Source organism: Grampus griseus (assembly GCF_964374135.1).
Source record: "Grampus griseus genome assembly, chromosome: 18".
In the NCBI taxonomy this organism is placed as follows: domain Eukaryota; kingdom Metazoa; phylum Chordata; class Mammalia; order Artiodactyla; family Delphinidae; genus Grampus; species Grampus griseus.
The window spans coordinates 78,680,808-78,703,891 of record NC_139012.1 but is presented as its reverse complement, the minus strand read 5'-3'; the positions used below and the strand labels follow the sequence as shown (position 1 = coordinate 78,703,891).

The window sequence follows — 23,084 nt, the reverse complement described above, 5'->3', positions numbered from 1 at the left end:
GCCCCCGCTCACCACAACTAGAGAAAGCCCGTGGGTAGCAACGAAGACCCAATGCAGCCAAAAATAAATAAACGTTAAAAATAAATATATAAATAAGCTCTCATTTACTGAAAATTTATTACTGTACACTGAGATCTATACTAAGTGCTTGTCTCATTTTTGTATACTTCCAGAGATTTAGAGACTATTATTCTCATTTTAAAATGAGGAAACCAGGGCTTAGGAAGTTTAAGTGACTCTCATTGCACTAGCAATGGAAAAGCTGGGGTTTGATCTGAAATCCATGTTTTCATTCTATACGGTAATATATTGGTTATGCAAAGGGATAGTACAGGCATACCTCGTTTTATTGCGCTTCACAGGTACTGCGTTTTTTTGTTTGTTTTTTTTTTTTACAAACTGAAGGTCTGTGGCAACCCTGCATCGAGCAAATCTATTGGTGCCATTTTCCCAGCAGCATTTGCTCACTTTGTGTCTCTGTGTCACATTTTGGTAATTCTCAAAATATTTCAAGCTTCATTATTATTTTATTTGTTATGGTGATCTGTGATCAGTGATCTTTGATATTACTGCTATGATTTGCTGAAGGCTCAGATGATGGTTAGCACTTTTTAGCAATAAGGTATTTTTAAATTAAGGTATGTATGTGTTTCTCTGACATAATGCTACTGCACACTCAACAGGCTACAGTACAGTGTAAACATAGCGGTTACACGCACCGGGAAACCAAAAAGTTCGCGTGACTTGCTTTATTGTGATATCCACCTTATTGCACTGGGCTGGAACCAAACCTACAGTATCTCCAAGGTGCGCCTATATGAAATGCATGAAAGAGTTAAACGTCGGTCAAATATCCCCTTCTAAAATTTTGCACAAATGTAAAATGTTCTTAAGTCAGAATGTGTACATAATTATACAAAGGTAAAGCTCCTTTTATTTCCCCTCAGAGCTGAGAAGCATAGGGGTTCTATAGGCAGAGCACCTTTTCACATACTATCTGTATGACCTACCTGTATGACTACCTATATGACTACCTGTATGACCTTCATCAAGTTACTTAACCTGTCTCGTCTGTAAAATGGAGAGAGCAGTGTCTCCGTCACAGGCTGGTGTGAAGTTTAGATGAGTCTGTATGTGTAAAGAACTTAGGTCAGAGTAACTGTTAGCTATCACCATTATCTGGTATTTGCATGAATTAGTGAGATGTATAATACATAATTTAAAACAATTTCCTGTACTTAAATGACCAGTCTGGCCGCTCACAGGTCCATCCCTATCAGTAAGGCTCTGCCCCTGAAAAAAGGAAGCTGCTGCAGTCACAAACGTCAAGGGGGCCAGTGGGACAGACACAGCTTCGGAACCAGACAAACCTGACTTCAAATTCGGGCTCTCTGAATACTAGCTTTATAGCCTTGAACAAGCTTCTTCCCCTTGATGTCTTTTATTTCTCCCCATTCTAAGTTATCACATTCTTGATTTTTAAAAAAATTACTCAGTGATGACATAAAATATTCAAATTCAAATCAGGATTTCCAAATGATGGTTTGCTAAAAATTATAAATGAAATTTTTAGCCATGAAGATTGAGTTGGAAAAAAAAAAGAAATGCAGAAAAAAGAGATCCACATTAAAGTGAGCTCCTTAAAAAATCTATATCAGGGGACTTCCCTGGTGGCACAGTGGTTAAGAATCCACCTGCCAATGCAAGGGATACGGGTTCAAGCCCTGGCCTGGGAAGATCCCACATGCCGTGGAGCAGCTAAGCCCGTGAGCCACAACTACTGAGCCCACGTGCCACAACTACTGAGCCCACATGCCTAGAGCCCGTGCTCCACAACAAGAGAAGCCACTGCAATGGGAAGCCTGTGCACCGCAATGAAGAGTAGCTCCCGCTCATTGCAACTAAAGCCCACGCGCAGCAACGAAGACCCAACGCAGCCATAAATAAATAAATTCATTTGAAAAATCTATATCAACATATGTACATACCTATTATCTGAAATACCATGTAAGATACACAACACGTGAAAATCCTGTTCCCACAGATGTTATTTGTGGCAACCACAATATCCACTTAATAGTCAAATCATGCAAATATATCTTGGCAAAAATTACCATATTTTAAACATTATTTGGGAAGAAGAGCTTAAGATTTGTTTTTCTTACTCTTTGAAGCTGATGTGGTGTAGATAGGTAAGTCCCTTGCTGCTCTTCTCAAAATTTCTTGCTGTCTTTCTTGGCTGAATTCCTTTTCATAACGTTCCTTTTCAGAATTAGACAAGCAGAACTATAAAAGGAGAAATAACTATTAATTCTTTTTAATCCCATAATTATTAACTATCAGGCTCAGAAAAACAAAGTTGTATCCAGAACAGAAAAAACAAAAATATTTCCTTCTATAAAGGCAAAACTTGTCTTCGAATTTGTTTAGGAAGCTAAATCAAGCACATTTTAACAAAACCACACACATACCTTTGACAGATTGAGAAATATTTGCCCTCCATACTAATGATGGCAAAGAACATGAACTAAATATTTTTTGCATTTTTGTTTTTTACAGAGAAGATTAACTTTCCCCATCAAAAAGGGCTTAATATATATTTTCTGTTAGTAAAAATTCTGGTGTTTGAAAGTTAGTGTCAAGAGATTTGGAAGAATGTCCAAAGAGTCACTTGCTTTGCGTAACAGGCTATATCACAGGCATGGGGCTCTACTATTTTCTGGCCAAATTTCTCAATGAGGACAACAAGTCCTTCTTTCACTACTCTGTTTTTGCTTTTAAAAAGCTAATCAATCAGGGTGCTTTCTCCAGAAGTATTAAGGATTGCCAAGGTAAGCACAATCTCCTTTTCTCAAGGACAGATTCCTTTATAGAGTTGTTTCCAGTTTCCACTTCTGAAGTTTTAATTCCCGTGTGTGGGCAGCCTCCAGCCTATTTCTTTAAATAGCATTTTCCTTACAAAGGACTTGTTCAGTTGCTCTTCTTTTCATGTCATCCCAGCATCTCAAGGACCTCAGTTTTATGCCTCTATTTTATGTAACCAGGAGTTATTTTTCAGTGTCTGTTGGTCTTTATTTCACAGATTTTTTTAAAAAACAAAAAAATGGCCTAGACATGCTCTTGATCATAGTTCATACTTTAACAATACTGTTCCTCAGTTTTTATTTACTTACAGGGTTTTGCTTGAAAAGGTCTAAGGGGTCGTGACTAAACTTTATCTTTTAAAATTTGAGTATTTTGGTCTACCTGCGAACTCAAGTGCCAAGTCTTCCACACTCTCAACGCCTCATTGTCAACAACGGCACTGCCTTCCTGATGCAGCCTCTTCTGTTACAAATGGGGCGATAGGGCAGCACAGGCAGGATTAAGAGCTCCGGGGTGAGGAAACTGTGATCCCAAGCAGCTCAGGGAATTTTCTAAAGCTGCAGAATTATTGGCAGAGCTGATATAAAAACACGAGTCTCTTGAGTTCTACCCTAGTATGTTTCCCTCTGTGCTGCTCATGTGAAATACGTGTTCTTTCTTTTTACAGACTTGTTACTCTAGCCTGGCCAAAACACGATGGCTTAAGAAGTAGCAGAGTCCACTTAGATGGCCCAGCCCAGCTCCCACAACTAAATCTTGGTGGCACACAAGAAACCCCCAAGCTGCTCATAAAGGACAAGAAGTAACATGGACACATGAACAGGACAGAAAAAAATCACACACAAGCTTGACGTTGACACTCTGGAGGTCACTCAGCTAAACTCCAGGCAGGCTGGAATCTTCAGACATTTCTGAGATCCACCCCCTCGAATACTGTCAGGTACAAAAATACTTTCCTACTTTGTAAGACGGCCCGTTCTCCTTTAAGAGAACTGTAACTTGCTAGAAAGTTCTTCCCTGACATGATGCATCTCTGAAACATTCAGAACAGAGAATAAAAATCATATGGTATAACGTTAAATACATATTTGGAAGAAAGATGCTCTGATCAAATTTTACGGTTTCCTTGTAAAACCTGAACAGAATTGTCCTGGGCTGAGCTGTCTCTAGCCAGGCCTCCAAGTCATTACTTTTCCGTAAGAACTATGGTTATAAATTACGAAAAGCTTAAACCAAATGAAAATCTCAAGAGACACCAGGATTTTAGATGAGGAATGGAACAAAACAAAACTTAAAATGAGCTAGATGTTTGAAATTATTCCTGTGTATTTTTCATTAAATACTACTGAACAGAATTCAAACTATGAAATGCCATTATTTTAAATTTAGTGTTCAAATGGTTCAATTTAAGTATCTGTTACACACCAATTAAGAGCTTGGCACTGTCCCAGGTACCAGGGATCCAAAGATGAATAAAAATACAGCCTTTGCCTTCAAAAACACATTCCTATAGTTCAGTACGAATGTTAACCATGTAAACATAGAATTACAAATCAGCAATTCTTTGCAAGGTGTGATCAAAGCTCCCTTGGGAGGGCTGAGGGCCGTCAATGAAAGTTTCTCGGAAGAAGAGGTACCTAAACGGGGTTTAGAAAGATCAACAGGAATCGTCCAGGAAGACAAAGCAGAAAGAAAACTTTGGCAAAAGAAGCGGCACATGGAAAACACAAAGAGGTGAAAATAGTATATTCAGGGCAACACACTACTTGAATACAGAGTTCCAGGAAGAAGCAATGGACATGAAGTAGGACCTCAGCTCGTGAAGGGTCTGTGTACCAGGCAAATGACCAGCCCACTGGCAACCTCTGCAGGAATGCCAGAGAAGCGACAGAACCGTATTTTCTTTTTAGAAAGATGACACTTAGTGATGGAAGATGCCTACCAGCTTTTCTTATGCTGCTTCCTCCTTACCATTCATTCATTCAAGTATTTAGTAATCTATTATATACTAGGTGTGATTCTAGGCAATGAAGATACAGCAGTAAATAACAGAGTCTTCCTTCAAAAAGCTTATCCTTTAGTGGAAGAGATAACTTACAAAGGTCTCAGCTTTAATACCACTTCTTCACAGATTTCTTTGATCACACTATCTAAAACAGCTTTTTTCCTAATAGCTGTTACTGTTATGCTCTGCCACATCATCGCGTTCTTTTCCTAAATGTATCACGATTTATAACACTTTATGTTTGTCTTGTTCTTTTTATTCCCAGAGCCCACCACAGTCTGACAAAGAGCAGATGCTTAGGAAATACTTGCTGCCTGAAAGAATGAAAAAAGAATGCCTACCTTTATAACTTAACTTCCCTAAAAATGTATAGTTTTTGCTTTTTCGACCCAACCAATCCCCCTAGATCCAAGCCCGAAGTGCTGCTCAAGCCTCTACATTTAGAGTCCTTTTAATGCGGTCATGAACATCTATCTCACAACTATGCAATTTCCTATCAAGAGCTACTCAGGCAGCCCAGAGTAAGCTTATTCAGAAAGATAATCTTACATTCCTGTCCCTGGTTGTCACTGCAGCCTAGCTTAGCTGTCCCTTCATGACTGAATAATCAATCCATTCAATACTTACTGATGCCCACTGTGTGCCGGATAGTGGGAGAGGGATATAGTGGAGAACGTGATAGAAATGATCCCTGCCCTTAAACAACCGGCAATTTAATAAGGTGATACATACAGGTAAGCAGGCAATTACAATACTAGATGACAAGGTCCATGACAGGGAAGGTAGATCGTGCCATAGAAGGGCCACTGGACACAGGCTGTCAATTACACTTACAATTACACTTACAGGAATAGGGGAGCATGAAGGATGGAGTGGACGTAAAGGCTTAATTAAGCACTGGGCTAAATGCTAAATGGGTACAACATTGCAAATACAACAACCAAAAAAGAAAAAAGTAAGTTAGATGGCACTAATGTGCTAGGCATTCTTTTAAGCACTTGCCCTATAGCATTAATTATATATTATTATAAATACCATCAATCACATGTACGTATGGTTAATTTATTTAACCCATACAACAATCCAATAAGGTGCATACGACTACCATCCTCACTTTACAGAGGACGTACCTGAGGTACAGACAGCTAAGGAGTGTGTCCAACGTCACGCGGCTAGAAACGCAGAGGGATGAGGCAGACGAGGGGGTCTGGAGCTGGGGCCTGAGTTCTGAACCTCTGTACTATCCTGTTTCTCAAAAGTATTGCCAATTGTTTTTCTTATTATATTTTTTATTTCCTGTAATAAAAACTATTTACTTTCACACATGCTATGTTTCCAACAGCCATCACACTACTAGTAATTGATTAGATAAAATTAGGTCCTTTTCAACTTAAGAGATTAAGATATGGGTGGCAATTTGTAATATAACTTTAAGGGCCGACTAATTATTAGCAAATGTTTGAAGAATATATTTGAAGAAACAGTAAGCTTGATTTGTGGTTTACATTATCCCTTAAAACAAAAGCCCCCAGTAGAAACAACGGGCAGTGAGAGTCTGGCGTTACCCACTACTGCTGAATGTACGGGCAGCACCCAGCAATACTCCTCCTGGGCATCTGCCCCTAAGGACTACGTATGTACGTACATGTGCCAGAATGTTGACGGCAGTCCTACGTGTAGAAGCCTGAGACTGCAAGCTGCCCAACCGCCCACGCCCATCAACAGTAGACCAGATAAACTGTGTTTTATAACACAGCAGAGGAGGGAGCCACGGCTGTATACAACAACATGCATGCATCGCACACGAAGAGAACGTTAATGAAAGAAGGCAGACACGCAAGCACACGTCCTGTGTGACTCCATCCACGGGAGGCGCAGACCAGGCAAAGCCAACTGATGCTACTGGGTGGGCAGGGGTCGGGGGAGCAGTGGCTGCAGGGAGTGTGAGGGGCTCACGGGAAAGCAGTCACGTTCTGCTTCTGGAACTGGGTGCTGGTTACTCACGTGTCCAGTTCATGAAAATTCGTCAAGTGTACATTTATGGCATGTACAGTTTTCTGCATATATGTTCTATAAAAAGTTAAATGGAAGTTGATATCTTTAAACATACGTCTATAACTTTTAATGGATTTTGATGGATCTAATACAAAGGGAAACAATTACATTATTACCACCATCTAGTATTTGAGTGCTAACCATATGGCAAGTCCTATGTTAAATGCTTTACATGAATGAATCTCACTTAATCCTCACAAACATCCTACAGAGGCGGGCATGACTGTTAGCTCCACTTTCCAAATAGAAAACTAAGCCTTGGATTCATTAAGTAATGTGTTGGAGCAGAAAATCAAACTCAGGCAGTCCTAACTCCAGAGAATATATTCTTATCTATCTAGCTATTCTAAACTTTAGATGAAGAGAATTCAGTCAGCTACATCAAGGCAAAAAAGACATAGTGGTCTTCAGCTCTACTCCACATAAATGTGTACTCATATTATTTCCAAGTGGAACCTCCAAGCAGCAAAAACACTAGCCACACTAGGTGTAACGAGCCACAGCACAGACAATTTGTTTCCCGCGATCAAAGCACTTTATTTAGTTGCAGCTTATTTGTTCAGGCCTGAGAAAAAATAAATGTTGAAAGTTTCCAAAAATAAACTCTACTTTCCTAACTCAATTCTGTCCCTTAAGATTATTCACTCCAGTGACATAAAGTACATCTTTAATTTAAGAAAACATAGCATGGCAGAAGAATATTAGCACAGCTAAACCTCAGCGCCATCATCCAACTTTTACGAGGCTGCGTCAGTGGGCTGTATCTGAGGGATACGCTGATGACTCACACTCACAATGCAGAGTTACCAAGCAATTTATGAATGAAAACAGAACAAATGCATTATGTAATAAAGTTTTAACAAAGGTAACACAGGGAAAATAATTCCATAATTAGTGAAAACATTTGGTAATTTACCAACATTAAATTTACCTCTTTGGAGGGGGAAGCGGGAGATGTGAAAATTGTCATCCAATAGGACCATACAAACATAACAATGAACAGATGGAAAGCCACAAGGTAAACAACGGCCTTTCCTGGTAAATAAAAACAAATAACATTTCATTGAATCCAGGTGAAAACAGGAAAAAGCATTACATATTAAAACACAATATTTAGGGTCAGGAGGCTCGATCCAATAAAAAATTTAATTAAAATGTACTAAAAACATCAAATATATACACTCCTTTATCTGCATGACGTTAACATTACAGATATGAAAAAACATTCTATTCCTGCATTTAAGGGTTATTGGCCTGGTTTATAAATAAAGACTGTATTCTGAGATGAGATTTGATTTCATTAAGTTGCTGAAGATTTAAGCTGAACTCTTATGAGCACCTCCTTCAAAAGCACTTCCTAAAAGTTAGATTTTAAATGACTTAAAAATTATTATTTAATGTTCACTATGAACATTAAATCCAAGGAACTATATACTGAAAATAAACAACTCAATTCCTGGACTGTCAGGAAAGGTATCCTAAATTCCATTGTCGTTTTCAACACGGGGTAACGAAAAAATTTTAGCCACTCTGAATTTCTGCCATAACTGTTTCCTAAGTGGATTAGTGTAACATTGCAACATCTTTATCTCCAAATATTAACTCACTGATATAACTAAAAACTTTTTGTTGTGTTCTGTGGTTTTTCTATCTGTAAGAAGTGGGACTGGTTTCCATTAAGAAGCCAGAACTATTTACCAAGTGCTTAAATTCTTTTTCAGTTTGGAATGCAGCACCACAAACTCACTGAAGAAAACAAAGCACAGATGAGCACAAAAGTTTGAGATTCTACTCATTTGTAAAGTTTGGATCAAATATTACTTTTTCCAAAAGCCTCCTCCATTACTTTCAGAATTTATTATCCCTTCATACTATTCTCCCCAAATAATTTACTCAGACTTCAATTAAAGCACTTAATGTGTTTCCTTTAAGTTAGCTGCTTAATATTGATAAGTTAATAAATGCAAAACACTTAGAACAGTGTCTGACACATAATAAATATTGGCTATTATCATCCTTGCTGTCCAAGTATAGTAGTTCCTTATTCTCAAAAACTGGTTCTTTTTGTGCATTCCCTATTTCAGTGTTACCCAAGTATATAGACTGATAAAAGTTTTCACTGGTCTGCAGTTAAATGAGAAACATTAAGAAAAATGTAGTGAAGTTTTTATAAAGCTAACATGTATTCAATTTGAAGTACTGTCCTTCCTTTGGTCTGAGGTTACTTTTCCTTATGTTTTTGGTTTTTAAAAAATGTTTTCACATAAAATAATGATACAAAATTGACAACTTGCTGGACCCCAGCATTTTCTTCTTCAATTATACTGGTCCATGTCTGGTCTAACAGAGCAGAACCCTGAGACACACAGATGACTGATGCAGGAAGCCAGGGCTCGATGGCCCTCACAACGCATGGCTGGCTAATCAGCACGGAGCGCGTACTTCAACTTCTAGCTCCTAAAATCTCTTTCAAAGTAAACTTCTCATTCTTTTCACTGCTAGTGCAATAGTTCTTAAATTGTTGCTCATCTCATATGGGTCACTGCACAAGCCAATGGGCGCCCTTGCCTTCCAGTCTCTTGCTTCCAATCCATCTCAGTGGCCAGCGTAAGATATATGGCTCACCGTTTCTTATCCCCCTTGGCTATGCAATTCCTGGGAAATAGCTCCACCTACATGACTAATGAATGCATTCTAAAACTCTGAAACTTCCTAGTAACCATATTTATTTTAACTATAGCTACTCAAGTCAGCCCTTCTACCTACTGAAAGTCTACTAGAAGACATATAACGTTACCGTATTTCTAGCCCTCACAATGGTCTCGTGGGTATTCTTTCAGTTTACAAATGTGAAATTGAAGGCTCAGAAAATTTAATATTTTGCCCAGTGTTACTTACTTACTAAATGATAACGTCAGAATTCAAACCCATATATGCTTGATAAAAACCCAAGGTCTTTGTCACTGTGTCATATCTAAACTAATTTTCCTCCGCTTTTTAAATTATTATCTTAGTGGTCACATCCTACTTCAGAGATAACATCTGGTGCCAAGACGAAGCCCTAACCACAACTTCCTTCTATTCTCAAATATGCTTTCTTTTCACTTTCACAAAAACTGATGTCATCCTCGTTGAATATTGTGGTTTCGCAAAATCTGCATTCTCTATCATTCCAGCTCCCTCTATGCTAAACCCCATGGTCTAACCAATGGATTCAAAAGCATCCCCTCATTTGTTTCTCCTTTGGAAAAACAGGCTGGAGCTCAGTCTCCTGTTACACCAACACTGAAGCCATTTTTCAAGCCTGCAATTTTATCTTCACCTATAGCTCATCTCACTTCTTTATATTACTGCCTTGCCCCCACATTCAATCAAGTTTGTCAATCCTCATCTACGTATTATTGCATAGCTTGGTTACTTTAACTTTAAACTTCTTAATCACTGAGTTACTTACAACTAAGGCTAGAATACAGAACAATATACTTTAACATTTTTTAAACATTTAATATTTTTTTAGAATATTTTTGCTCTCCGTAAGAACAAAAGCACATGGTTTTTGCCTTAAAAAATCTTAACCTTCAGTTAAAGAAAGAAAAGATAAAATAAATCTCTTAGTATATTGCCTGGAATATAGTAAGCACTTAATAGACGGTAGTTATCAAATTATAATATAAATAATAACAGGAGATATTGTTTTTAAATAAGTTCAAATTAGTGTGATTACTAATAATCCCATATATATGCTATAAACTATTGGTTAGAAGTAATACTTAAAGTAAAAGCTTAACTCATCAAATTAAATCAAAGTTCAAAGAAAAACTGAACCTATAAATCAAAAGGTCTGACTCAAAAATCACCTGTAACTGAATTAAGAAACAAATAAGCAAACAAAAAACTTTACTCAAAGACTCTCTGAAAGACATGGGGAAAATAGCCCCAAGAAATAATGATCCAAGTTAAAAGTTCTTTTATAAGAACTTCAGAAATTCTCTGCTTTCTACGTCTGTGCTTTCAACACACAGGAAACAGTTTTGATTTTAAGCAAGAAAAACAAGCCTACCAAGATTGAGTCTATATTTATTGTTACTGAGAAGTTAGATCCAAAGTCAACTTGAGGTGTACATGCTTAATGCCTTCTATTTTCAACAATAAGAATATTTATTAATAATTTCTAGGGACTTCCCTTGCGGTCCAGTGGATAGGACTCAGCGCTTCCTCTGCAGGGTACACGGGTTGGATCCCCGGTCAGGGAACTAAGATCCTGCAAACTACGCAGCTCGGCCAAAAAAACAACCACCACACAAAAAAATTTCTAATTATTCAACTGTTTTAGAAATCCTCTGGATTTTCATATCTCAAATCAAATTTTATTTTTGAAATTTGATCTCAAAGGACTTAAAATTTTCTTTTATCTCAATAAAATTTTGAGTAATGATTTTTCTCTCCAGACACTGTCTCTTTGATTAGTCATTAAAACTTTAATTCCATTTCAAAATGAACTAGTAATACAATTTACAAATTCAGAGTCTGGTTACTTAATCAAATGACTATGAGTAGTGAAGTACTATTTTAAACAAATGCATAAACAAGAGAACCACCAATAAAATTTAGACATCATGAAACACCTCCTCCTCAAACTTAGCTAGAACTGATATTAAAAATCTTTGAACCACTACTATAAAGAGTTCTGAAGAATATACAAGGCAAAAATATGTATATAAGTACATCAAAGAAGTCTGGGTACCAGATGCCTTACAAAATAACAGCAACTTCAATTCACATAAATCACACAAATGAGAATACACTGAATGTATAAAAACAAACCTAATAACACATCTCCTTTTAACTACTTAAGCTTTAAGAATATATATCTCCTTCCTGGAAACCAAAACACACAGAGTCATCACTAAATAACAAGTATATGGGTTGTAATTAAGATACCATAAGTAGTCTACTTAACTTGAGAGTAAAAGTTAAAAGCGCCTTACCGTTTTCTCCATTTCCAGAAAGTGTAACTAGAATAGAAGAAAACACAGTGAATATATTTTAAACACTCGTATATAACCTTTATTTCAGGTTGACTATTCATCACCTTAATATCATTTTCATAAACATAAACTTTAGTTGTAAAATGTAAACAATAAGGCAAATTCAGAACTGCACACTCAAAAACCACGGAAACACTAAAATTCAAATTCTTCTGTACCATAAACATGGCAATCACACTAAAATTTTTCTTCAGACCTTTGGTAATTTTAAGTGTATCTAGATGGTTATAGCGATGATGTTTTCTTTAGCTCTTTTCTTAATGCTACCTACAGAATGAGCAGAACTCTCCTCTAGGCACTCACAGGGCACTTAATTAAGTAGTCTGTGATGTAACTTACCAAACTTTTTGTAAAAGCTACACACAAAACACACTGTTATTTTTCTACAGAAAAAAAAAAAGAGGAACTTATCCTGTGATTTTTAGAGCACTTTTCTTCCTAGTTTGAAACCCTGGGAACTGCTCCTTATTCCTCCTCTCTGGATAGTCCAATGGCCTCTGGGTCCTGTTGATTCTACTACCTAAGTCTCTTCACATCCGCCTCCCCCTCCCATTTCTCCCATTGCCTTGTTTTAGGACTTTCTCAAATGCGATAGCTTAAAGCAACTCTACTCGCAGTTTAACACGTCCTCATCACCAGCAAATCTGAAGATGGAATACTCTTCAACACCCACCGGTCACTTACAGAAAAAAGTCCACAATCTTCAGAGTAGCAAACACTATAGGCCCTCTGTGATCTACAATCTGTCCCCCTCTCCAGTCTCTTGTCATTTGCCCATACCCACGGTCTAATTATCCTGAAAAAAACCTGCAGTTTCCTAAATACATCAAGATGTTTCACACACAATTGCTTCCCCTATTCATCCTTCAAGACCCGGTGTATACACTCCCTCCTTGGCAAAGCCTTCCTGAGTCCCACTCTAGGCAGAGCGGGTCACTCCTTTATTTCAACGTTGCTCACCCCTCCATCTCTACCATACCACCTCATTTTTCACAATTACTTGTTGACATGTCTGTCTCACCCCGCTGGACTGCATTAGCGTGGAATCATGTCTTAGAACAATAACAAACCTAACAGTTATCATTAGTTCCTTCTTACAGATAAATAAACTAAGACTCAAAATAATTAAAGGACGTCCCTGAGGTCACAGAGCTAGTACATGCTGTGTAGGTAAGATCTGAACTCAAGGGCTTCCCTGGTGGTGCAGTGGTTAAGAATCCACCTGCCAATGCAGGGGACACGGGTTCAAGCCCTGGTCCAGGAAGATCGCACATACCGCGGAGCAACTAAGCCCGTGAGCCACAACTATTGAGCCCTCGCGCCACAACTACTGAAGCCCGTGCTCCGCAACAAGGGAAGCCACCGCAATGAGAAGCCCGCATACCGCAACGAAGAGTAGCCCCTGCTCGCTGCAACTAGAGAAAGCCCGTGCACGGCAATGAAGAATCAACACAGCCAAAAATAAATAAGTAAAATTAATTTAAAAAAAAATCTGAACTCAAGTCTACTTGGACTTGTATTCTTTCCTGGAGTGTTTCACTTTATTCAGTATTTTAGTTCCAAAGCCTGGCATACAGCAACAATGCTTAAGAAATGTTTATTAATTCAATATCCATTTTTGACTAAAATCTCATTTTTGACTAAAGTATCCAGGAGTATCTGGATACTTCCTTAACAAACTAAAATATATCTATCTCAATCCCCAAACCAACATAATTTAATGAGAAAACACAATAGAAGTATTGTGTCAGGAACATAACATAACAAGAAGGTTCATGATCATTACTTTTTTTTTTTTCTTTAATATTGTTTCAGAGAGGCATAGGGTTTTTTCCAGCCCATCTTAGGTCATTCAGGTATGGTCTGGGGTAGTTAAACCCTGGGCTGGTCCCCTCTGGCCTCACAAAGCATTTCCCCTTTATGCTAGTGTACACTACTAAAAATATAATTTTCATTACGTGCCATGATATGAAATGATTGGGAAGAACTACAGTAGCCACACAATTATAAAAGAGAAATAAGTTAATTGTATAGAAATTGAAAAGAAGACATATGTATCACTACTTGTAGGTTATATGACTACATTCTTTTATAGTCAAAGAAAACCAACTGAAAAACTATTATAAGAGGTGATAGTGTACAAAAACTGATATACAGAAATCAGTAGTTTCCCAATATACACGTAATCACTATGTAGAAGTTATAATAAAAGAAAGTTCTATTTACAAAGCCACCTAAGAAAATAATGTTCCTAGGAATAAATGTAAGAACTGAGCAAGATCTATACAAAAAGAAACGTTTTGATGTTTCTGAGGGACACTAATAAAAATCTGAACAGGTGGAAAGGCTTATATTCTTACATAGAAGAGTCATCATTAAAATGACAATTCTCCTGAGGTTATTCTTATAAATTTAGTGTCATCTCAATAAAAATACTTTTATTTTTTAAGCAGTCAGATTCCAAAGTTCATTTGTGGAAAAATAAACTTACACGATGAAGTAGGAAAATTTTGAAAGAGATGGATAATGAAGTAGCACTAGTCAAGTCAAATCCTAGAGCACAGTATTCTAAAAATACTACAAACGCCGCAACTATTAAAACACTTGTACCGGCTCATGAATAAATACATCACTGGAACAGAACAGAACGCTCCCAAATGGAACCAAATGCATATAAGAATTCGCTATGTGATAACCATGGGATTTCAAATCAGTGTGGATAGAACCAATAAATAGCATCAGAATAAACGGGTGGCCATGTGGAAAAAAGATACCATTGAGATTCACAACACAGGTCAGGATAAATCCCAAAAGTATCAAAGATTTAAATGCAAAAAATAAAAACAAAATGATGCGTGTACTACATGAAACAAGGGAAATTTAAAATATATACGCTTTTGGAGCTAAGTAGGTATTTCAGAGTATGACACAGAACACTGAAGCCACAGGAAAATACTGATATATTTGACTGCATAAAAGTAAAAATAAACGCTCGAAAAAAATCACTACAAGACAACAAGAAACTAGAAAAAAACAGTCACAATTCTTACTATGGACTAAAAACTAATTTCTCTGTTTAAAGAGTACCTACAAATCAATAAGAGTTGTTTTTAAACAACCCACTTTTTCACAGAAAAGGAAATACAAACATCTCAAACATAAAAAAGATGGTCAACCTCATTCATAACAGAAATCCAAAGTAAAACTACAAGAAGATACCATTTTTAGTAATCGTATTAGTACAGATCAAAAGTTGATAACATACTGTGTGATCACACTTGTCAGAGCAGAGTTCTGATTTAAATTGCATCTGGCTAACAGTTTCTGGTGGCTGCCTCTTCCAACTTCCCACTAAGACAGCACGCAACTACAGGAAGCAACAAAATTGTTCCACACCAAAAACAAAGCTAGACAAACCAAGAATGACCAGAACTACTTCGTCAAGAGGGCCTTCCTGACCACAGGAGGGGGGTAAATAAATCTATACAATTCCCTTATCATAACACTCCTGGCACTGGTATGTAATTACTAGTTTCTAATCTGTAGTTCCTTCCAGATTTTTCTTGGAGGAAGGGACACGACTGAGTCACCAACGCCTGGCACAGGGTGGAGTGGAGCCAGCCCTCAGGATCTGTTAGCTGCCCCTCCGACTACACAGACAAAGGACAGTTAGGGACAACCAACACTGGGCCGTCTGCAGAGCCTCTGGCCTCACAGAGGGATATTCCGTTTTCTGAGGATCCCAATATAGTTTTAAAAATTCTTTTGATGATAAAGTCAGAACTATAAAAAACATTACACATACTAATGGTTACATGTGCCTTGTAAAGGTATAATGAATGTCCTTTTTTCAGTCATGTCAGTGACCATGTATAATCTCATTTGCAGATAATATTAATCTAAATTAATCTAAGTTTCTCTGTGAACCTGAGAGCTGGCCACATGCTCTTCTCCACTTAACTGCCCCCTTTTCTCACCTACTCCCCACTAATTGAGATTGAAAATCCCAGATACTCCCACTTTACCACCATCCTTTGCCTCTACTGTGGCCATGTGATACAGTTTTGGCTAATGGATACATCTTTGGAAAGGGAAAAGTTATGGTGGAAAAACCTTTTTCTTCTTGACAAGTGAGCAGCATGTGAGGAGAAAGCCGTATTACTGCCTTCACCCTGTTTTTGCTTTGCATACTTACAATGTAAGGATGTGCTGACAATCTGTAACTGCCGGCGTTCAGCCTCGAGGGAGGACTGTTTGCTGGGTACAGGGTTCTGGGCGGACAGTTCTTTTCATTTCACGCTTGAAAAATGCCACAGCACTTCCTTTTGGCCTCCACAGCTTCTGATGAAAAACCTGCTGTTGTTCTAACTTCCCCCCATAGGTAAGGTACACTTCTGTCACTGTTTTCAAGATTTTATCTGTCTTTAGTTTTCACAAGTTTGGTTATGATGTGTCTTGGCATGGATTTCTTTATCTTGTTTAGCATTCACTCAGCTTCTAGAACCTGTAGGTTTACGTCTTTTGTCACACTTGCAAAAATTTAAGCTACTATTCCTTCAAGTACTTTTTCAGCCACACTCTCGTTCTTCTCTCCTTCTGGAACTCTGATGACACACAGTTTAGATATTTTTTTTAATAGTTTCACAAGTCCCTGATGATCTATTCATTTTTATTTCTCAGTTTAATTTCTTCTGTTGTTCACACTGGGTAATTTTTATTCCATCTTTAAGTTCACCGATTCTTTCCTCTGCCCTCTCCATTCTGCTACTGAGTAGACTTTTATGAGTTTTTTAATTTGGCTATCGTATTTTTCAGTTCTAAAATTTCCAGTTCTAAAGATGGGTCTCCTCTACATCTTTGCCAACCGAAGGTCACACAGACTTTCTCATATGTTCACTTCTGTAAGGTTTATAGGTTTTACATTTAGGTCTGTAATAGATTTTAAATGCTGATCTTAAAAAAATATGGTATGAAGTGAGGACTGAGGTTAATTTTTCTGCCTAGAGATGGACAATAGTTCCAATATCGTTAGCCAACAAAACTATACTTTCTCTACTGAGTTACCTTGGATTGTCTCATGAAAATTAATCCGCTATATTTGTGAGGGTTTATTTCTGAAGTCTCTATGCTGCCCCACTGATCTATATCGTCCACTCCTACTCTAACACCACCCTGACTTGATTCCAAGCAGCTTTAGAAAATCCTGAAATCAGACAGTATGACTCCTCCAGCTTCTTTTTCTAAAGTGTTTGGGCTATTTTAGGTCCTTTGCATTTCCATATAAATTTTAAGCTCATCTTTGATTAAAAAAAAATAGCCAGGCTTCCCTGGTGGCGCAGTGGTTGAGAGTCCGCCTGCCGATGCAGGGGACATGGGTTCGTGCCCCAGTCCGGGAATGTCCCACATGCCGCGGAGCGGCTGGGCCCGTGAGCCATGGCCGCTGAGCCTGCGCATCCGGAGCCTGTGCTACGCAACGGGAGAGGCCACAACAGTGAGAGGGCCTGCATACTGCAAAAAAAAAAAAAACAACAAACAACAACAACAACAAAAAGCCTGCTGGGATTTTTGGCTGGTACTGTATTGTCTCTGTAGAGCACTTTAGAAAGAACTGATATCCTTACAGTATCGTCTCCATTCCATGATCCCAGCGTATCTCTTCACTTTAGATTTTACCTGATCGATACACAAACCTGGCACATATTTTGTTAGATTTATCCCTTTTATTTAATTTCTTGATGCAATCATAAATCAGCATTTTAAAAATTGAGGTATAGTTGATTTACAATATTATATGTTTCAGGTGTACAACATAGTGATTCACAATTTTTAAAGATTATACTCCATTTATAGTTACTATAAAACACTGGCTATATTCCCTGTGCTGTACAATATATCCTTGTAGCTTATTTATTTTATATATAGTCATTTGTACCTCTTAATCCTCCATCAGTTGTTACCCCTCCTCCCTTCCCTCTCCCCACTGGTAACCTCTAGTTTGTTCTCCTATATCTGTGAGTCTGTTTCTTTTTTGTTATACTGACTAGTTTTTTTTTTTTTTTAGATTCCCCATATAAGGGATAACATATAGTATCTTCCTCTGACTTATTTCACTAAGTGTAATATCTTCTAGTTCCATCCATGTCATTGCAAATGGCAAAATTTCATTATTTTTCATGATGAAGTGGTATTCCATGGTAATATATATACCACATTTTCTTTATCCATTCATCTGTTGATGGACACTTAAGTTGCTTCCATACCTTGGCTATTTTAAGTAATACTGCTATGAACACTGGGGTGCATGTATCTTTCCAAATTAGTGTTTTCATTTTCTTAGAATATATACCCAGGAGTAGAACTGCTGGATCATATGGTAATTCTATTTTTAATTTTTGAGGACCCTCCATACTGTTTTCCACAGTGTCTGCACCAATTTCCATTCCCACCAACAGTGTACAGGGGCTCCCTTTTCTCCACATCCTTGCCGACATTTGTCATTTGTGGCCTTTTTGATAATAGACATTCTGACAAGTGTGAGGTGATATCTCACTGTGGTTTTGATTTGCATTTCTCTAATGATTAGCAATGTTGAGAATCTTTTCACGTGCCTGTTGGCCATCTGTATGTCTCCTCTGGAAAATTGTCTATTCAGGTCTTCTGCCCATTTTTTAATCAGGTTTTTTTTTGATGTTGGGTTGTATGAGCTATTTATATATTTTGGATATTAACCCCTTATTGGTCATATCATTTGTAAATATTTCCTGCCATGCAGTAGCTTGTCTCTTCATTTTATCGATGGTTTCCATTGCTGTCCAAAAGCTTGTAAGTTTAATTAGTCCCCCTCCTTCCTTTTTTTTGGCCTTACCTCGCAGCATGCAGGATCTTAGTTCCCTGACCAGGGATCTAACCTGCGCCCACTGCAGTGGAAGCACAGAGTCTTAACCACTGGACCGCCAGGAAAGTCCCCTAATTAGGTCCCGTTTGTTTATGTTTGCTTTTATTTTCTTTGCCTTAGGAGATAGATCCAAAAAAATACTGACACAATTTACGTCAAAGAGTGTTCTGCCTATGTTTTCTTCCAGGAGTTTTATGGTTTGAGGTCTTACATTTAGGTCTTTCATCCATTTTGAGTTTATCTTTGTACATGGTGCGAGAAAATGTTTTAATTTCGTTCTTTCACATGTAGCTGTCCAGTTTTTTCAGCACCACTTTTGAAGAGACTGTCTTTTCCCCATTATATATTCTTTCCCCCTCTGTCATAGGTTAATTAACAATCAGTGAGTGGGTTTATTTCTGGGCTCTCTATCCTGTTCTGTTGATCTATGTGTCTGTTTTTGTGCCAGTACCATAGTTTTGATTACTGTAGCTTTGTAGTATAGTCTGAAGTCAAGGAGCGTAATTCCTCCAGCTCTGTTCTTTCTCAAGATTGTTTTGGCTATTTGGGGTCTTTTGTGTCTCCACACAAATTTTAAACTTATTTGTTCTAGTCCTATGAAAAATGCCCTTGGTGTTTTGATAGGGATTGCACTGAATCTGTAGATTGCCTGGGTAATATGGTCATTTTAACAATATTATTTCTTTCAATCCATGAAAATAATACATCTTTCCATCTGTTTGCCATCTTCAATTGCTTTCATCAGTATCTCATAGTTTTCTAAGTACAGATCTTTTATCTTCTTAGGTAGGTTTATTCCTAGGTGTGTTTTTTTTTTTTTTTGATGCGATGGTAAATGCAAGTTTCCTTCATTTCTCTTTCTGTTAGTTTGTTGTTACTATACAGAAATGCAACAGATTTCTGATATTTGTTTTGTATCCTGCAACTTTACCAAAATTGATGAGCTTTAGTAGTTTTTTTGCTGGGGTCTTTAGGATTTTCTATGTATAGTACCATGTAGTCTGAAAACAGTGACAGTTTTACTCTTACTTTCCTATTTGGGTGCCTTTTATTTCTTTTTCTCCTCTGACTGCTGTGGCTAGAACTTCCTATACTATGTTTAATAAAAATGGTGAGAGTGGCATTCTTGTCTTGTTCCTGACCTTAGAGGAATGATTTCAGCTTTTCATTGTTGTGTATATTAGCTGTGGGATTATCATCTATGGCCTTTATTATGTTGAGGTAGTTCCCTCTATACCCACTTTCTGGAGAGTTTTTATCATAAATGGATGTTGAATTTTGTCAAAAGTTTTTTCTGCATCTGTTGAGATGATCATATGGTTTTTATTCTTCAATTTGTTAATATCATGTATCACACTGATTGATTTGTGGATACTGATCTATCCTTGCACCCCTGGAATAAATCCCACTTGATCATGGTAAATGATCCTTTTAATGTACTGTTGAATTTGACTTGCTAACATTTTGTTGAGGATTTTTGCATCTATGTCCATCAGCGATACTGGCCTGTTATTTTCCTTTTTTGTGATATCTTTGTCTGGTTTTGGTATCAGGGTGATACCGGCCTCACAGAATGAGTTCAGAAGCACTCCATCTTCTGCAGTTTTTTAGAATAGTTTGAGAAGGATAGGTATTAAGTCTTCTCAAATTTGGTAGAATTCACCTGTGAGGCCATCTGGTCATGGACGTTTGTTTGTTGGGGATTTCTTTTATTACTGATTCAATTTCGTTACTGGTAATTGGCCTGTTCATATTTGCCATTTCTTCTTGGTTCAGCCTTGGGAGATTGTACACTTCTAGTAATCTGTCTACTTCTTCTAGGTTATCCACTTTATTGGCCTATTGCTGTTCGTAATAATCTGCCATGATCTCTTGTATTTCTGTGGTGTCAGTTTTAACTTCTTTTTAATTTCTGATTTTATTGATTCAGGCCCTCTCTTTTTTTCTTATGAGTCTGGCTAAAGGTTTATCAATTTTTAAAAATATTTTCAAAGAACCAGCTCTTTGTTTCATTCATCTGTTCTATTTTCTTAAGTCACTAATTCATTTATTTCTGCTCTGATTTTTTACTTCTTGCCTTCTACTAACTTTGGGTTTTGTTCTTGTTTTTCTCATCCTTTCTCGTAAGGTTAAGTTGCTTATTTGAGATTTTTCTTATTTCCGGACGTAGGCTTTTATCACTATAAACTTCCCACTTACAACTGCTGTTGCTGCATCCCATAGATTTTGGATCGCTGTGTTGTTTTCATTTGTCTCCATATTTTTTTTGATTTTTTCAGTGATCCATTGGTTGTTTAGTAGCATATTTTCTAGCCTCCACTTGTTTGTGTTTTTGCAGTTTTTTTCTTGTAGTTGATTTCTAGTCTCATAGTATTGTGGCCAGATAAGATGCCTGATATTATTTCAATCAATGAGACCATTAATACTGCCAGTAATATGATTACTGAAAGGTTTAAATAACTTGTTGCATATATGCTCTATATTCTCTAATAGCTGTACCATATATACTTTGTTAGAGCAAATAACCATTACAAACTATATTTTTCTCTTCCTTATAACCCTCCTCACTTAGGTCTATAAGAACATATGTACATATTTAATGTTCATATCAGAGTTTAAGTTGCTGTCTCTGTAGTCATTTGGGTTGTCTAAAGCACATCCTCATTCTCTAGCAAACTGGTTTTGTCGTAGATACAATTCAAGTTGTTCTGTTTATATGCAGTGATTTGGGGGAGACTCAAAAATAATAACCCGTTACCATCATCTTCCCAGAATCCCAAAAGACACGGACTTTTTTTAAATGTTGAGCCTTCTTTTAATTTATTTATTTTTATTTTTGGCTGTGTTGGGTCTTCATTTCTGTGCAAGTGCTTTCTCTAGTTGTGGCAAGCGGGGGCCACTCTTCATTGCGGTGCGCGGGCCTCTCACTGTTGCGGCCTCTCGTTGCGGAGCACAGGCTCCAGACGCGCAGGCTCAGTAGTTGTGGCTCACGGGCCTAGTTGCTCTGCAGCATCTGGGATCTTCCCAGACCAGGGCTCAAACCTGTGTCCCCTGCATCGGCTGGCAGATTCTCAACCACTGCGCCACCAGGGAAGCCTGACAGTGACTTTTTGAAGAGAGGAGGCCAGATGTCTTGTGAAATGTGCTACATTCTGAACTTGTTTCTTTTTGGTGTCCTTTACTTCTTCATCTACCCCAACCTTCTCCTCCTCCTACCATTCCATTCAAAGTCTAATGGCTTGAGTATAATTTGAGGGAACGGGGGAAGAGGATGGACAAGAATACTCATCTGGGTACTGTACAGTATTTAAGGAGATACTCAGGAGACACATTATTTAAGTTTGTCACTATCAGTGATGCTACGTTTGGCCATTTGGTAAGGTAGTGACCACCAAATGTCTCCTTTGTAAAGGTCCATTTTTGACTTGGACAATCACGAAATCTTTTTTTTTTTTTTTTTTTTACGAAATCTTTTGTGGAGTACAACGTTAAGGGTATGTGAATATCTTCTTCCCCTAACGGTTTTAGCATCCACTGATATGCCTTGCCTGAATCTATTATTTCGTAGAATTAGAAAATCACCATTAAAAGCCCTCTATTATTTTTTTATTTTATTTTATTTTTGCGGTACGCGGGCCTCTCACTGTTGTGACCTCTCCCGTTGCGGAGCACAGGCTCCGGACGCGCAGGCTCAGCGGCCATGGCTCACAGACCCAGCCGCTCTGCGGCATGTGGGATCTTCCCGGACCGGGGCATGAACCCGTGTCCCCTGCATCGGCAGGCGGACTCTCAACCACTGTGCCACCAGGGAAGCCCAAGCCCTCTATTATTTATTTCCATAGTTTTAAGCTGGCATTCTTCTGTAAAGAGCTTTCCCTCACTGGAGATGAACTAGAGTCATTCTAAAAAGGCAGTACAAAAATATAATTATTTCCCTTTAATTACCCGTTTTCAGAATAAGATTTTGGTATAATATTTATCTCCAGCACATCCCTGGTGGTGCAGTGGTTAAGGGTCCACCTGCCAATGCTGGGGACACGGGTTCGGGCCCTGGTCTGGAAAGATCCCACATGCCACGGAGCAACTAAGCCCGTGCACCACAACTACTGAGCCTGTGCTCCAGAGCTTGCGAACCACAACCACTGAGCCCGTGTGCCACAACTACTGAAGCCTGCGCCTACAGCCCATGCTCCGCAACAAGAGAAGCCACCGCAAT

General features: G+C 38.0%; 1 protein-coding gene across 3 annotated transcripts in view; it reads right to left on the bottom strand.

Annotated features, from left to right (window-relative positions):
* Nucleotides 1-23,084, bottom strand: part of ZDHHC20 (zDHHC palmitoyltransferase 20) — a 73,245-nt gene that overhangs the window by 33,778 nt on the left and 16,383 nt on the right. For all 3 annotated transcript variants that reach the window (XM_082675755.1, XM_082675756.1, XM_082675757.1), the window contains exons 2-4: nt 11,914-11,940; nt 7,857-7,960; nt 2,166-2,286 (exon numbers count right to left, since the gene is read on the bottom strand). In XM_082675755.1, the coding sequence (XP_082531881.1) occupies nt 2,166-2,286; nt 7,857-7,960; nt 11,914-11,940 (252 nt within the window). The remainder of the gene's footprint in view (nt 1-2,165; nt 2,287-7,856; nt 7,961-11,913; nt 11,941-23,084) is intronic.